Here is an 18,086-nt window from a genome sequence, read left to right on the forward strand (position 1 = left end):
TAAACCTATGGGGCAGTCTATGCCTTCGAGATTCAGTTGTTTTTAGAGGTTATTACCGATAAGAATGTATAGTTACACTTCACTCAGTGGCCATTTGTTGAGAAAGGACAAACCACAATGAACTGCTGCCCCGCTGTTGCATGCATGAGTACTTCCTGCACTCTTCTGTGCATTGCACGGATGCAGAAAGATAGCATCTCTGGATTTTAGGGTCTCACAAGATCTTAATTCAGCCCCCTCCCCTCCAGCATTTGACTGTCAGGTGCAGTGTCATTCAGAACTTTAGAAACTAGCCTTGCAGCTGTGCCTCGGTATCTCCCAAGATAGAAGATCGCGTTTTTGGACAGCCGAGAGTTTATATAAGTCACTCTTGCATTAAGTCACGGTGTTTCTCCACAGCTTAGTTTATCGATCTCGAATGCAGGGATTATAAAGAGTTTCTTACTAAGAGTGGGGTGCACTTGTGCAGAGCAGGTATTACAGACATTTGGGAGGCTGAGGCCAGACTAGATACCATAGGGAGACCTTGTTTCAAAAAACAAGAGAAAGAAATTTCTAGGGGGCTGGAGAGATGGCTCAGAGGTTAAGAGCACTGGCTGCTCTTCCAGAGGTCCTGAGTTCAATTCCCAGCAACTACATGGTGGCTCACAGCCATCTATAATGAGATCTGGTGCCCTCTCTGGCATGCAAGCATACATGGAAGGAATGTTGTATACATAATAAATAAATAAATTTTAAAAAAAAAAAGAAAGAAATTTCTATCCTCTACATGAAAGTTCTTGTTAAAGTTAAAGGGAACTCTCTCATGGAGTTAATCTTAGTCATTGCCCTTTGAGGGTTACTGTCTGGGTCAAAGGTGAGCCCTTGGTTTGTTCATCTTTGTTTGACATCTGTCACCTTTGTATCCCAGGTGCTACCTTGCCTTGTATATAACAGATAATCAGTCTGTTGGCTAAATTACTAATAGCAGATGGCAATGGATAAATGACATGGACTGTTGTATTAAGATAGATTTGATCACTGTATGCTTGATCAGTACATGCAGGGAGCCAAGAAAGCCAGGGCAGAGCCTTCTTTATGAACCTTTGGTAGTCCCTGTCTTACTTAAAGGACCTCAAGTTGGATGCCGCTATGGCAAATGCTGATCTCCCTTGTTAACATCTGTCATTTGGTTTAGTTATCCTTTCTTACAGCTAATAATCAGCTATTTTCACCCCAGAATATATTGTCAAGACTGGTTTACATGCTCACATGGATAATAAGCTCATCTTGGAGTGTGATGTCATAAGGGAATGTGTGTTTATCTGAAATACATTGCTGACATCAATCTGATACATTTTTCTTATGTTTTATGTTATAAAACCACAAAAACTATCAGATCATCACGAGTTTTGTACGTTAGGCCGCTGAGTGGTTCTCTGTACAGTGACAGGGGGTGCCAGGCCTTGCAGGCTGTGTGGTCAGCTCTGCTCAGCTCTGCCATAGCACAGTGAAAGTTACAAAAACGGCAGCAGGAGTCATGTGGTTGCATACCAGTCAGACTTCATTGGACACTGAGGGTTGGTTTCTGTACAATTTTTATGCCACTAAATATTTTCCCTACCCATTTAAAAACAATCTATTCTTAGCTGACGGCCATACAAAAACAAGGATCGGTTGGAATTCGGTCAGCAGGGACTAGTTTTTGGATTTCCCTCACAGACTAGGAAGCTGACTGGTTATTTTTGTTTTTGTTGTTCTGCCTTGGTACTGTTTTGTTTGTGGCTAGAAATTGGAAATTGGCACCAGGAGCCTCTTACCTGGAACGTGAAGTCCGTGACACCACCGTGCCCGTGTCTGACTCGTCTTCCAGCGTGCTGTGTTGACTGAGGCCTGAACAGATTTGCTGACGCCCATCCACCCTCTTTGTTTTGTTTGGGGTTAAAGGATCTGTCTCAATTTTCCCATATAAAATAAAGAAATAGTAATTCCTAAATACACCTTCTCTCTAACCAGATTCTAGAATTATGTAATAAGTTTGTGTCTTGGGGTTTCTATTGCTGTGAAGAGACACCGTGACCATGGGAACTTTTTTTTTTTTAACTCGTCGTCTTTTTGGGTTTTGTTTTTGTTTTTTTGAGACAGAGTTTCTCTCTGTAGCTCTGGCTGTCCTGGAGCTCACTCTGTAGACCAAGGCTGGCCTTGAGCTCACAGAGGTCCTCCTGTGTGCTGAGATTAAAGGTGTGCACTGCCACCACCACCACCTGGCTCCACTGCAGCTCTTATAAGGAAACATTTAATTGGGGCTGGCTTACAGTTCAGAGGTTTAGTCCATTGTTGTCATGTTGGCGTGCATACAGACATGGTACTGAGAGGTAGCATGGTTTTAAAAACATAATAAGGGGGGCTGGAGAGATGACTCAAGAGGTTAAGAACACTGGCTGCTTTTCCAGAGGTCCTGAGTTCTAGTTCTAGCAACCCCAACCATTTATAATGAGATCTGGCACCCTCATACATGCATGCAGAACATTGTACACCTAATTATAGATAGATAGATAGATAGATAGATAGATAGATAGATAGATAGATAGATAGATAATCATTAAACCTTTTGTGGGGAAAAAACAAAGCATAACGAGGGGCTGAAGAGATAGCTCAGCCGTTAGAGTGCTTCCTGCTCTCCAGAGAACCTGAGTTCAGTTCCCAGCACTCATGTTAAGTGGTTGTGCCTGCCAGTGACTCCAGCTCGAAGAGGAACCCAATGCTCACACCTGCAAGCTCTGCAGATGCCACACCCACTTACACATGTGCACATAATCAAAAATAAGCCCCTCTTAAGTGAACTGATACCCCATTGAGCACTTAGTGCCCTTCTGTGTTTCAGACAGTTGCATAAATTTACGATTAGCCCTTGAAGGGACATATTTGCTTTTCTAATTATTACTGTCAAAATAAAATACTTTTTGATGAGAAGTCCCTGATTTGGAGTCTACTTGGGGCAGTAGTTTGTTGGTGAGTTAGCAGAAAATAATGTCCTTTTGAGAGTCTTTGCTCCCTGTAATTTGACCTATGTAACTGCTTGTTGGAAGTGTTTAATAAACCCCAACCCCCTTTTTCTTTGTTTTCTTGTCCAAGATCCTTTGACTCTCATACTTACTTAAATAGTTTATTCATTACCAGTTTGGTGTGTTATTAAGCCTAAAGAAACCTGCTATAAAATTCCTCTTTAGGGACATTTTTTCTATTGTTTTTCTCACGTTAATTGCTCAGTTACTGTGTAGATTTATGATGAATAGCTCTCACTGCAAGTCAGCTTCTGGTTGCTAGTGATTGTGATGGAAGTTAAAGCTGGTGACATTGGACACAGGCAGACCCAAAAGAGATGGGAGGGAAGGGGAACGTGTGCTTCAGTTGATCGCCTAGAAAATACTGTCAGCGCCCACGCCCAGTAATTGTCTTTTGCTTACTCCTGATACAGAGGCAACTATTTGCATGTGTTCAGTCCTTAAAATATTGTTTAAATCACTTTGTGTTCATTTGACTTATTTGTGTCAGATTTTAAAAATAATTTTTTCTAACTAATTTACCCCGCCACAGTAACGTGCAGTTATCACATTTGATTATGCTGATTTGCCTTTTGTGTTTTTTTAAGAGCCCTGAATAAATTAGTAGTTATTAACCATCCAGTATTGCCACTCTGATCAGACTGAAGACTGAAGAGGGGAGTGGGTCTGGCTGTGAGGGTGTGAAGAGAGCTTATTCCTCTCACATGGAATTAAGACGCATTGTCATTCTTCACCTTGGCAAACCCTCTCGGTGTCACAGTTCTGAATCATACTGTGTTTTTCTGTTGATGGCTAAAAGCACCAAACAATCCACACTTTGAAGTGGTCTGTTTACCAGCTCAATATATATTATATATATAATATATAACCTGTGGTTATGTCTAAATAACAGAAAAGTGCTGCTGTGCTCTCTCTGAGCCGCGTTCTTCTTCAGAATTTGTTGAACTTGTTAGCATAGAAAGCCATTTCATTACTGCAGGATTATTTTTGATGGAGAGGAGCTACAGATCGCTAGCATCTAAAAATAATTTCTGTTGCTTTTAGTTCTGTGGAATCAATATGCTGTTGTTTTCTAGACATCAGGTTGGGGTATAATTTTTTAAGTGATTATTAAGATTTTAATCAAACCAGGAGTGGTGGCATACACCTGTAACCCCAGCACTTGGGAGGCGGAGTCAGGAAGATCAGCTTTGTCTACACAGTGAAGTCAAGACCCATGTGAGCCCCTATCTCTTAAGAAAAAAGAGAGAGAGACTTTAATAAGTTTCTGTGAGGTTTCTGTGAAGTCTTGCTCACAAATTTAATGTTGTTCCATTGTAAATGACTGGAGTGTCTGCTGTTTCTGGCCTCTTCCTCTCCTCTTCCGTTGGTCTATCTTGACCCTTTACAGTGTAACATGGTAAAACTGACCACCCCAGGTTTCTGTTTTCTCAGCTGTGTTCCGCATAACCTTTAACATTTGCTTAAGCACTCTGACTTCTGCAGATCTGCCCAGGTGTGAGGTTCTCACGTGATCTGTGGAGTTCGTGCGGGTGAGTGCAGTACAAAAGCAAAATTTTCTATTAGCTAATAGTTAAAATTTTGCATCAGGCATGGGTTTTGACGATGTTTGCTTTTGCAGTCACCTATTCGGGGATAATCTAATAACAGTACCGTTTAGAAAACCATACAGACTGCATTTGGGGAGGCAGAGGCTAGCTCAGAGCCATGCCTCGCAGGTTCGAGGTCAAAACTGAGGGATTCTTGTTATTGGCGAGCTTCACCGCCTTCATTGAGAAAGAAAGGCCATGTTGTGTGTTCTTATCCTAGAAACATTTTATCAAGTTAATTAAATAACGGTATGAGGAAACGTCTGCCCAGACCAGCTCTTTTACCCAGTTATAAGCTTTCTATGCAGTGACCCTTGAACATGACTGTGTCTCATGGGGACGCCAGTGAGCACTGGAGCTACTTCCAGCACACAAGCTGAAGACACAGCGGGGAGGAGCATTGTGTGGTAAAGATGAAGGACTCTAAGTCACCTCCTCTAGGCACTTTAGCTCTGTTGTTAGTTTATCCCCGTCTGCAGGGTCCTCACTCTGATGTCCCTTTGAAAGCTGCTGGCAGCCTGGGTTGTCATATGGCGGCAGCTTCTGTTTACAAGCTTTCGGGGGTGGGGACCAGGGATGTTTTTCTTTTCTGTAACTTTTGTTCTTTCTTCGTTTGTTTCCTTTTTTGGCTGAAGTATGGGCTACTGCTGCTTGCCTTGTCATCTTTATGTGCTGTTTACACCTGGCTTTTTACCAGAGAAGCCACTGCCACATCTGATTTATCTTTCATTGCAAGTGCCCATTGAAAAGCGATTTTGAAAGTGAATGCTGCTTTGTTAATTACCAGGTTGATGTTCCTACTGGTTATTATACGATCAAGGCAAACACTGATATTTATAGTTTCTCAAAATAGGAAAAAGATTATAAATATTTATCGTGTTAATATGTAGTGACATATGTTGTATTTTTTAAGCCTTTTCCTGAGGCCTTTAAAGCCATTCTTCCTTGAAACATGAACCCTTGCCATGTTTTTGTTGAAAGGGAAGAATGCAGGAAGAGCACTGCAGTTGACTGATGTTATCAGGAGCGGAGTCTACATCTTTAGCTTGCATGTTGCAGACCATCTGGGAATCTCACATTGTTGATGATATTTGTGACTGTAATATTTATTGTTTACTTTAGTCAGGAACCAGGAGCTGAACTCTTCTACTCGGTGTCTTCCCACTGTGCTTAGCAAGATAGCCTGGACTCCTGCTGGCTCTGTGGCCTTGGCAGCGCAGTGCATTTCTTATTGGGTTTGCAAATCAAGGGTAATGTGCTCTTGGGGGTGTTGTGTCTGCGTGAACCTTCTACCCCCAATCCTCCTGTCATCTCCATCATTCCCCTTTCTTATCAAAACTTGTCTTTTTAGGACTGGGGAGCTGACTCAGTGGGTGAAATTCTTGCTGTGCAAGCATGGGACCTGAGTTTGGATCCTGGTGCCCACCTAAAAAGCTGTGCATGGCAGTGTGCACTCATAGCCCTGGTGCCTGGGTGAGCAGAAAAGGGAAGATGCTATGACAGCCAGCTCTAGGTTCAGTGAGAAAGATGGAGAACGATTGAGCAAGACACTTCAAGTCAGCCTGGGACTCGGTGTGCACACACACAAGTCTCTCTGAACCTGACTTCAAGTCAGCCTGGGACTCCGTGTGCACGCACAGGTCACTGTACCTGACTTAAAAAGTCTAACAAATTCCTTTCCTCTTAACATAGAGAAGCGCTGATTGATGTGTTTAGTGTATCAACAATCTTCCTTGAGATATTTGTGTTTCAACAAACCACAAATCATCGCAGATAATATTAACAGAGTTTTTTTGTACCATTAAGTAGGCACTTAAGTCTGAGTGGTAGTGGCGCAGCCTTTAATCCCAGTACTTGAGGGGCAGAGGGGGGCGGATCTCTGTGAGTTTGAGGCTAGCCTGGTCTACAGACTGAATTTCAAGATAGGTAAACCCTGTCTTAAAATATATATATATATATATATATATATATATATATATATGTACTTAAGAAGCTAGCCTTAAGTCTTTTTTTTTTTTAATAACGATGGTAGGCTTGATTACAAATCTAAGGCATTCTTGGAGGATATTAACTTCAGAAAGCAAACGTTTGGGTAATTACAATATAGAAAGATATGCTTTGAGGCTTGGAAACAACAATGAGCTAATTATACATTAAAGTGGTGGTAGATTTTGTGACTAAGTCAGTACTATCCTTCTGGATATTGAATACTCCTAGAAGAAGTGATCTTTTAAAGTAGCCCATGGAGCTGGGGAGATGGCTCAGTGGATAAGTGCCTGTAAGCGTGAGGACCTGGGCTTGGATCCTCAAGGAGTTTACTCACACGGATAGCTGTCTTGGTGGGGGCATCAACAAACCCAGTGCTCCTTCAAGATGGGAGGAGACGGGAGACTCTCCAGAAGCGTCTGAGGCAGTTGGTCTGGCATACAGAGCAGCAAAGCTCAAGAAGACTTTCTCTCAAATATCACCCGCGGCTGTCTTCTGGCCACTGCTCTCTTCCACACACACCCCTGTGGAATTCATGTGCACTCACACAGGAATGCACACACACACATACTGTGTACACACACACACTCAAAACAGCCTAGCCAACGTCTGTTAAAACTTGGTTCAGGAATATCTTTTAGATACAAGCATAGCGTACCTATTTCAGTTCTTCTATCAGAGATTTTTCAAGATTCTAACTGGTGATACAGGGTTTCTCTGTGGTTTTGGAGCCTGTCCTGGAACTAGCTCTTGGAGACCAGGTTGGTCTCGAACTCCCAGAGATCCGCCTGCCTCTGCCTCCCGAGTGCTGGGATTAAAGGCGTGCGCCACCACCGCCCGGCCAGGTGCTGGGTTTCTATCACAGCCCCGCAACCTAAAGGCAACCCGACCTTCACCAAGTAGGGAACAAGTGAAAGAATAAACATGGGAGAAATTACATCAATTCCTCAGGAAAGCTTGCTTAAGTAACAAAATCTTAGAAAGGTTTTTCAAACTGTGATGTTGGTTTGGTTTTTTAAGACTGGTGTCTCTGTAGACCAGGCTGGCCTTGACTCACTGACGCTTGCTTTGTACCAAGTGCTGGGATTAGAGGTGTGCACCTGGTCCTTATTCATGTGCTTAAAACCAGCTGGATATTGCCAGTGCCTTGTACGGGTATCTGGCCGATTATTGTAGCCTGCTTCTTCCTACGTGTCTCCCAGTGGTCCAGATAAGCAACAGCTGGACCAACAAACACCTGAGTCACATACAGCCTCAGTTTTGCCTTTCACTGTGGATGGTTCAGACATAGCCATATGTCAAATCATATTTCTGGCAAGATCCCTTCATAGTTTCTAGGCTAATTCGGTTTCATGTGGTGGTGCAGTGTTATATAACAGTGGCCTGTGCTGATGGTCGTGGCCACAGGCAACAGCTCTGTCCGTTAAGATTCTTCACTGACATTAGATGCCAGATCATGGGCTTCTCTTGTCATGAGGCTTTATACCCCCTGGCCAGTCCTATCTTCTAATGCCAGCCACTAAAGTAGGTCCTCTATGGTTCTTTGGACTGTTGTCGAGGTCATTCTATGACGCGGTCAGACGTGCGTGTCCGTCCTACTCAGGATACCGCTTAATGCTGTGGGAAGAAGAGGCTCTCAGAGCCAGGGCAGAGCTGAATGGAAACCCCAGCTCTAACTTGCTTAAGCTCTCCGTTCCTTCATTTATAAAATAAGGATAATGATTACCTCAAAGTGAGGTTGTAAAGAATTAAATGAGGGCCAGGGAAGTGGTCTAGCTGGGAAAGCACTTGCTGTGCGTGCGTGAGGACCTGAGTTTGCTCCCTAGAAACCAAGTAAAAATGCAGGGTATGGTGACATGTGCTTAAAATCCCAGCAGAGTGATGGAGACAGGGATTCCTGGGCTTGCTGACCAGCCAGCCCAGCTTACCCAGCAAGCTCCACACCAGTCAGAGACTTTCCTTCGTCTCTTAAAACCAGGTGGAGCTTGAGTGGAGCTACTGTGTGAACACAGAGACAGGCAGGCAGGGTAAGTGTTACTGAATGAAAATGACAGGCTAGTGAGGTGGCTCCGGGAATAAAGGAGCCTGCTGCCAAGCCTGACCACCAGAGGTCCATTCCCGGGACCCACGTGGTGGAGTTATCCTCTGACCTCCACGTGTAAGATATGCAGGTGCACACCTACACACTTGTACACAAGTACATAAATACACGCTAAGTAAAATAAATGTAGTGCTTAAAAATGGTAGTGAGCGTAGGGATAGCATGGGAGCTGACTCAGGGTTTGACCTGGCTTCTAGACAGTGCTATCCTTTATCAGCGAAGAAATGAAGGAAGCAGCTGACGAGAGGGCCAGGCAGCGACAGAGGAAGTTTAATTTCAGGCATGTTACACTCCTCATACCCGGGGGATGTCCAGTAAGTGGTTTTCTATTGCCCCTGAGATCAGACAATGGCACCAACCAGTAAGGTTGATTTGGTGTTTGAGTGTAGCTGACCAGCCCAGCTGCTGCCGGTCTTCTCTTTATGACAGCTAGAACATTCTAGGCACTCTGAGTATTTATTGTTGACATTACTTTCACTACTTCTTGAACCTTTGATCGCTTCTATATTTGCATTAGGGGAAAAATCAACCTGTTTGATTTTGCTCAGCAGTGCACAACTCAGCCAGAGGCCAGCCTGGAGATGCTCAGCAGCTAAAAGCACTTGCTGTCGAGCCTAGTGACCTGAGTTTAGTTCCCAGGACCCACAGAGTGAAAAGAAAGAGCCATCACCTCTGCCCAAGGGCATCCAAAACAAACAATCAAAAAGAGGTGCTAGCCTAAGCAGTGTTTAACTAGCAAATAACGTCTTGATGACAGTTATCATTTCTGCAGACAGACACAGATTGGCTTGTCAGGCGTGGTGTTGCTGCCCATAATCCCAGCACTTGGGAGGATTAACCACTAACTCAGGGCCAGCAAGGAATACACAGTGAGGCTATTTAAAAACAAACAGACAACAAAATTGTTTGTTGTTCGGTTGTCATAATCAGCCAGCCTTCCAGTTGTAGGGAGATTGTGCAGAGAAGTTTTGCTACCCCTCTGCATGTAAAAGGGCTTGGTCCTTCCCGGAGCTGGGGTGGGTGAACAGCTTGAGAAAGCCCATTTGTGAGCTACTTTTGGTCAACTCCTTAGGGAGAAGAAGAAAAAAACCCCAAGATCTTGTGAGAGAAGGACACTAGAAAATAGTCCAGTGTGCTCATAGCAACGACAAATCTGTTCTGTGCCCTCTAGGCCAAGCACGTTGGAGCTGCCCTGCTGATTGGTTGAATTACGTAAAGTGGGTTGGTACCTTAGAATTGCAAAATGTTTTCATAGATGTTATTGTATTTGATCCTAAGACCTCTACGAGCCCAGCTAAAATGTTAGTCTCATTTTAATTTGAGGAAATTATGCTATTAGCCAAAATATTTTATGTGTCTGTTCTACAGACAGCTGAGTTCTCTAACTGCTCACTTCTCCTGCATGACTATATAGTACTCACAATCAGCTAATGACAGATGCCCTTGTCTGACTCCGAGTGCAGCTGTTCCAGATGTGGAGATGGCTCAGGAGTGAAGTGGATCCAGAGTTCAGAGCCTTAAGAGGGATTAGTTTATATTCAATACAACATGGGCTGGTTTACGGGAGAAGAGCACGGTGATTTTTAATTATAATCAGAAAGACAGATGGTAGGTAGACAGACGATTGATTGACACTGGAATGTGTCAGCCGTGTCTTTTCTCCTGGAATGCCTTCTTTAAAAGACCCCCTTTCTGTCGCTACATTCCTATATAACATGTGAAGTGGTAAAATGGTCTTTCTGAGGTTTGAGGCCTGAGTAGACTTAACTCCAGACAAAAGAGAATCTCATAGCAGCCAGAACCAGGGACACTGAAGACTGCTAGAAAGTCAGGCTAGAAAAGGGAATGAATGTGTGGGAATCTTAAGCTCATATTAGTTTATATATGTCAGTGCTTAACTTCTTATGATGAACTGCTTCAGAGCTACTAATTTAAAAAATGACATTGCAAAAGCTAAATATGTACGTGTGTGCACATATACATGCATACATGTCCACCCCGTGTGGCCAGGAGGGAACTCTGTTTCTGGTTTTTTTTTTTTTTGGATTTTTCGAGACAGGGTTTCTCTGTAGCTTTTGGTTCCTGTCCTGGAACTAGCTCTTGTAGACCAGGCTGGACTCGAACTCACAGAGATCCGCCTGCCTCTGCCTCCCGAGTGCTGGGATTAAAGGCGTGCGCCACCACCGCCTGGCCGGAACTCTGTTTCCTATTGGAGCGCTGTGTCATTCATCTGTATAAAAGCATGTCACTTGCTGGTCACTTCCCTTCCCTTGGTATTGGGCCTGACATCAGGATTGGGACCGAAGCTATCCATGCAGCATGGACTCAACTCCCATCCCCTTGCTGACAAAAGTCTACATTTTAGCTTTCTCTGAGGGGCCAGGATGATATGTGATGGAGGAGTTAATTTCATTGGTTAAATAAAGAAACTGCCTTAGCCCTTTAATAGGACAGAAAATTAGGTAGGCGGAGTAGACAGAACAGAATGCTGGGAGAAAGAAGCCGAGTCAGTGAATCACCATGATTCTCCCACTCCAGACAGATGCAGGTTAAGATATTTCCTGGTAAACCAGCTTGCGGTGCTACGCAGAATATTAGAAATGGGTTAGATCAATATGTAAGAGCTAGCCAATAAGAGGCTAAAACTAATGGGCCAAGCAGTGTTTATAAGAATACAGTTTCTGTGTAATTATTTCTGGTATAAAGGTAACCATGCGGGCGGCTGGGCGCTAGGAACGTAGCCCGCCGCTCGTATCTCTACAGGTATGTATGGTTTGGAGATAGGAGAACTCATCGAGAACGTGTTCTGATTAGCTCCCAAGTTACATTGTCTTTTGCGTTATTGAACTGGTGAGTAGGGGTGGCAGGTAACTCCTTCGGATACGAAAGCACATGCTGTATGTTGAGGGCTGTGGGCATGAAGCACAGAACACTGAGGCGCATTGCAATTGTTCTCATATTAGCAGTGGTCCAGAAATAGGACCAGAGTCGAAACTGCCTAAGCTCCTGATACATATATGAATAGCAGTTCTTCTGACCATCTTTGGAGCGAAGAGGTCTGGTGATAATATGTTTGAGACTTCTTAAAAATCATTGCTGATTCTCAGAGTTCCACCCTTGTTTCCCCACTTACTCATCTTGCTTTTGTGTGTGTTCGTTCATTTGTAGAGCGTTAATGACATTCGCACAGAGGAGGTGGCTGTCATGACAAAAGGGCCATCCACCTGCCCTGCCTCCGAATGGGAGAGCCCCAAGCAGTCAGTGGTCCCTAGTCAGAATCTGATGACCACCCCACCGGCGTCTCCTCAGAGCTATGGTTCTGGCTCCCTCTCCATAAACAGCAAGGAGGCGGGAGAGAAGGAGCAGGGGCCAGCTGGCTATCATGATGCTCATGAGATGCCAACAGGCCCAAGTGGGGAATGTTCAGGAGTGGAGGAACAGCCCAATACCATAAGTTTCCCAGTAACTCCAGCTTCCTGCCAGCTGCAACATGGTGGAAAAAAGGCAGACAGTAGTGAAGAGCCAGTTGCACCAGCAGAGACCCTTGAGACCCAGAGCGGATCCTCTCTTGACTCTCGTGTGGGTAACCAGGTCCCCACCCTCATTCGAAGTTTCCAGGTAGTAACTGATGTGACGATGCAGGTCTAATGACACTCTTTGGGAGAGGGCCAGAATCTGTGGAGGAGGTGGTAGCGGTGGTGGTAAAGGACATGGCCTCTGCAGTTTGATGTCGTAAAGGAACTCAATCAGAGGAATTAACTCCAACTAGACATGGTTTCCTCTTCTGATGACTTAACAAAACTCTTAGGAGTAAATTCCAGCTCTTTCCCTTCGTGGAGCTGGTGTAAGAATGCTCCTCTCCTCTCTCAAGGATGAGCTATGGCAAGAGACGAATTACTCCTGTGGGGAGGAGCCTTCAGGGTTCTGAGACCACGCTCAGACATTTTCCAGTGTTCCTTACTAACATTTGATTTTAAATGACAGTTTATACTGCTCTACTGTGCAACCCACCACTTCCACTGCCCCCCAGGGGACTCCGTGATTATAGGCACTAACTTCTGCACTGAGGTGAATGACCACTTAACCTTATCACAATCCAATGGTAGCTTTAGGGTGATTGGTGTCCTGGAAGAGGTGAACAGATGATCAGGAGGGTCTGTACCACCCCACTAATGCTCGTTCTTTTGGAATTTTGAAATTAATCATCAGGTGGTGGGAGAACTGATTTTTTTTTTCTTTCTGGTTTTCCAAACACTATTTCTTCTTAGTGAATCCAAAGTGAATGTCTGACATTGATTTGAAAGAAGTTAATGAATTCCAAGGAAATGCGTTCCAAGGCCTCTCTGCTTCGTGTACATTTGTACTCAGTGGAGAAATGTGCCTGGTTTTCTTAATTATAATATACAGTCACAAGGATGAATGAAAGTGATTTCTATTTGGCAAATAATTTTATATTCAAATTCTGAAGGTCAGTCTAAAGTGTTTTATATCACCGGTCATAAACTGTCTGGTGTTATAGTTTTCCATTAAGCTTATGAACGTAATTACAGTGATGCTGCTTTGAATGCCCTTCTCGAGGTGTGACACCCTTTAGGGGCTTCTTGGGAATTGTGTCTTCGGAGAGTGGCTCCAGCCTTTGATCAGATCAGTGTCAGAGGTTCAGCGCCCCATGGCCTGCAGGAAGGTTTGGCCAACTCTGTTTCCTTACTGTCCACAGCCTCCCCTGGTAAAGACTCAGACTGTCACCATCTCAGACACTGCCAATGCTGTGAAAAGTGAAATCCCAACCAAAGATGTTCCTATTGTCCACACTGAGACCAAGACCATCACCTATGAGGCTGCCCAGGTAAGACTGACACTCCAGACATTCCAGAACAAAGATGGGGCTGAAGACAGTAGATGGTTTCTCCCTTCAGGACCCCCATTTACTATAAGCACAAGGGCGTCCCAGTGAGCACTCTGGGCACTCAGGTAATCAGTGTACTCACCATGCACGAAGACCTGGGGTCAGTCGCTAAACCACACAAAACTGGGTCTGATTTGGGCTGGGACGATGGTTCACTGCACAAGGACCTGACCCTGGACCCCCAGATTCTCCTATTGGAAGATTCAGGCTCGCTAGTCTGACCTATGGGTCAGTGAAAGAGCCTGTCTCAAATATAGGATGAAAAGCACCCGAGGACTGGGACCTGTGGTGTCCTCCGACCTCTACACATGTGCACCTGCACCTATTTGTGTGGGCACACACATAAAAGTGAAGACTGGGTGTGACTGGCGCACACCTGAGGTGCCAGCACTCTGGACGTGGGAACAGAAGGATCAGGAGTTCAAGGTCATCCGAAGTTATACAGTGTGACGCCTGCCTGGACTACGTGAGACCCTTTCTCAAAATAATTTATCTTAAAAAGGAAATAAATGCAGAACGTCAGGGCTGAGGGTTTTAACTTGGTGGAAGAACATTGCACTTGACATGTGGGCAACCCCAGTCTACTCCCCCACACCAAAGAGCAAATGAAGTTGCCACAGGTCTGACTACGTATGTTCTCCACCCAAGTCATCTGGGAAAGTTATTCTAATGTGAAGAACATGGGCTTTGGGTCAGAGAAATCTGAGCACGGTTCTGCTCATCTGGGTCCTAACTTGGGCACGTCATCACGCCTTGACCAGCCCTGCCCACAGTGTTAGTGTCCATGTCATGGTATTGTTGTGAGGGTTCAAATTGTTTTTAAGTCTTTCACTTTCTAGTTACAGTGAAACTTCATTGTTTTTGGCAATCCGACTATGCTAGAATTATGTTCTGTTGAATTCTCTCTCTCTCTCTCTCTCTCTCTCTCTCTCTCTTTCTCTCTCTCTCTCTGTAATTAGTCACAGAAGGTAAAAAGTTAATCTTCTATGAGATGAGCTCTTAATTTACTTCTACAACATGTTTATTAAGTTTTATGTATTAAGTCAAAGTGGTGATGTAAGGGCAGGCAGTCCCCACCCTCTGTAGGGAACATTCTAGTAAGGAGAGAAAGGTTGCCATAAGTCCTGCCACACCCAGACACAGTGGTCCACAGTGGAATCTAGGCAGGGTGACTGGGAATTTGCGCCCCCCATCCCCAGCCTACCCTGAAAGACCCTGACTGGAAAAATTAACAGCGACCAAAAATGAAAAAGGAGGAAGAAACCCACGTAAACAAATATCAGATACTAGAAAGTTCTGTGTAGAAGCTGAAATGGGTAAATCCAGGGAGCTAGGGTGGAGCTCACTGGTAGGGCACAGTGTAAAGAGGCAGCTGGACACTGAAGATCTTCTCAGTCGGTCTTCCTGGCACCATGAACCAGATGATGTTTTACCCTTGGGAAGCTTGGAAGATAAAGCCTGTGCTTTGTAGTTAGACACAGTATTGTGTGTCCCGAAAGGGGTAGCTGCTTATGAATAACCTCAGACAAACTCCCAGCCCATCCATTCCCTGGCTCTACCCCTGCTGCCGCAAGATTTGGAGGAAGTTTAGGTGAGATGGTGTCTGCCAAGTGCCGGCGTCTCCAGAGATGTCAGCCAGTGCCTGTGCCTGTGCCTGTGCCTGTGTCTGTGTCTGTGCGCTCCCCTCCGCTCTCTTTGTGGTCGAGAGCGTAGAATTTAATTTGGTGAGTGATAAGTTGCTTTCCGTTGTTCAGGAGTAGATGGTAAAGTAGCATCATTAAAGCAATGGCCTTTAAAGGTGATTCCTAAAGCTGCAGGTGACTGTATTAAAGTCGGGACGGGCTTGAAGATGAGACTGGGACAGGGCAGATCTGGGGGATGATAATAAGAACAGCAGTAAGTGTCGCCTTTGGAAATGAAGAGAAAGGCCTGTCAGTCAAGAGAGACGGAAAAAAGCTATCGAGTAGGCCTTGGCAGGGGCGAGGACTGAAGAGGAAGGGAAGAAAAATTGCTTCATAATTGTATACACCATTAGCCTGGGGACGGGAATCCAGGCTCCACCAGGGATTCTGCGCCTTCTTAATCTTCCCTTTCCCCGCCCCCAGTCCCTCAGAGTCTGGATGAAATGTGGTCCTGCTCATAAGTGAAGTAAAGCCAGTCACACTGTCCGTACCTGAGGTCTCAATTACCCAGGAGCTGAGGCAGGAGAGTTACAGGAGCCTAAGAATTCAAGGCCAGTCTGAGCAGCACCATGTCTTTTTAAAATAAAATTGAAAGTGCTTGCTTGTTCTGGTGACACGGGAGGAGGAGGAGGCACTCATCTGCGTGTTTGCTGTAATCCCCTTTATGTGTGTTCCCGTGGAGACCTGTGCAGCTCTGACTGCCCATCTACCTGTTGATAGCATCTCTGATGGCCCCGTCACCATCTTTGTAGCTTCTCGCTAATGTCATTCTTAGCTAATCATAATAAGCAGCCTCAGTCCTTGTTTGATTCCCATGTAGATTAGCTGCATAAACTGGCATGTAAGATAATTTAAGCCCCTCCCAGCAAGAGGAGCCCTTACAGTAATAGTTTGCTGTCAGCAGCATCACTAACTCCTGTTGTGCATGTGTCCTGCATTCTGATTCATTTGCTCAGTCCCCGGCTCAGTTGTTGGAGGTGGAACTGTTCCCTCGCTGGCTAGCACAGTCTTTCCTGTTTCATCCTGTGATGTCGCTCCCTCGCACCTCAGCCACCAGGAGCCCTTCCTCTCCTGCCTTGGGCGTGAAGAGCATGAGCTCTGGGGAGAATGCACTGACTCCTTGGCAGTTTCAAGTCTTGAGTTTTCTCGCCGGAGCAGGCGAATGGTTCGTCCCTTCTGTCGCTTTCATAGGCTGGCTTTACTAAAGATGCTTAATGCCCCTTTGGAACTGTGGGATGTTGCCCCTGGGTAGCTTGGAGCTACTCTTCAAACTGTGCCACACTCCTGCCTCTTTCAGCACCACTCCAGTTACTGACCTAGTGCTGAGAAACTTGTATTCCTCAGCATTTGGGGGGCAAGGGGCCACAGGGTCTCACTGCATAGCCCTGGCTAGCCCGGAAGTTATAAATCAGGCTGACCTCAAACTCAGCGATCTGCTCCCCTCTGCCTCCCAAGTGCTGGGATCAGAGATGTGCACCACACCTGTCTTCATTCAACTTTTTGTTTGTTGTGAGACAGGGTCTTACTGTGTAGTTCTGGCTCTCCTGAAATTCACTCTGTAGACCAGACTGGTCTTGAACTCACAAAGATCCACCTGCCTCTGCCTCCCAAGTGCTGGGATTAAAGGCGTGTATGTATCACTACACCTAGTTTTAACTTTTAATTTAGTGTATATGGGTGTTTTGTTTGCATGTATGTGTGGGTACCACACACGTACTTGGTGCCCAGGGAGGACAGAAGAGGCTGTTGGATTTCCCTGGAATTGGAGTTACGGATGGTTGTGAGCTGCCATGTAGGTGCTACAGAAGGATGGCCCTATCAAACCTAGATCCTCTGGAAGAGCAGCCAGTGCCCCAACCACCCCGAATCATCTCTCCAGCCCCATTTATCCCACTTGTTAAGAAAGAACCTGTTTGGGCTGGAGAGATGGCTCAGTGGTTAAGAGCACTGACTGCTCTTGCAAGAGGTCCTGAGTTCAATTCCCAGCAACCACATGGTGGCTCACAACCATCTGTAATGAGATCTGGTGCCCTCTTCTGGCCTATAGGCAGGATACTGTATAAATCAATCAATCAATCAATCAATCAATCAATCAATCTTTGAAAGAAGAAAAGAAAGAAAGAAAGAAAGAAAGAAAGAAAGAAAGAAAGAAAGAAAGGAAGGAAGGAAGGAAGGAAGGAAGGAAGGAAGGAAGGAAGAAAGGAAGAAAGAAAGAAAGGAAGAAAGAACTGTTCCTACGAGAGTGGTTCTGCTTATTAGCTGAGAGGTCGCGTGAGGGAAGTAGATGTTTGAGCGGGAGATAGAGCTGAAGAGCCACGCTGCCCCTGGGGGTGTCAGCCCAAGGCCTCTGGAGGGGCTGACTTGTGTGTGCTTGTGTGCTTTCTTCTGCAGACTGAGGACAGCAATGGGGACCTGGACCCTGGAATCTTGCTGACGGCTCAGACCATCACATCTGAGACGACAAGTAGCACGACCACGACTCAGATCACCAAGGTACCGGAGCTTCCAGCGGCCGCTGGGCTAGCTGCTGCACCTAGATAGAGGGGACCAACATAAGCAAAGGCAGTCAGCTCTGTCCCAGCTGGAAGGACCTGATGCCTTCCCCAGAATTCACCTGGAAAGCCATGTTTAGTCTTTCTCATTGCACATCTGTCCATCTTGCTGTGGACAAGGTCTAAATATCAGCTTGGGGTGGGGTAGGGTATAGCTCAGTGGGAGAGCACCTCCCTATCACACACAGGCTGTGGGCTCCATCCTCAGTATGTGTACATACACAGG

General features: G+C 45.3%; 1 protein-coding gene across 11 annotated transcripts in view; it reads left to right on the top strand.

The window, feature by feature from the left end:
* Epb41 (erythrocyte membrane protein band 4.1) overlaps positions 1-18,086 on the top strand; it is a 151,742-nt gene that overhangs the window by 127,865 nt on the left and 5,791 nt on the right. For 6 of the 11 annotated variants that reach the window (XM_057785596.1, XM_057785597.1, XM_057785598.1 and 3 more), the window contains 2 exons: positions 13,438-13,566; positions 17,700-17,801. In XM_057785596.1, coding sequence (XP_057641579.1) covers positions 13,438-13,566; positions 17,700-17,801 — 231 coding nt within the window. Of the gene's footprint in view, positions 1-11,888; positions 12,339-13,437; positions 13,567-17,699; positions 17,802-18,086 lie in introns of all 11 variants that reach the window. The other 5 variants (XM_057785599.1, XM_057785592.1, XM_057785594.1 and 2 more) reach the window with 1 other exon arrangement.

Source organism: Chionomys nivalis, chromosome 11 (genome assembly GCF_950005125.1).
Source record: "Chionomys nivalis chromosome 11, mChiNiv1.1, whole genome shotgun sequence".
Classification (NCBI taxonomy): domain Eukaryota; kingdom Metazoa; phylum Chordata; class Mammalia; order Rodentia; family Cricetidae; genus Chionomys; species Chionomys nivalis.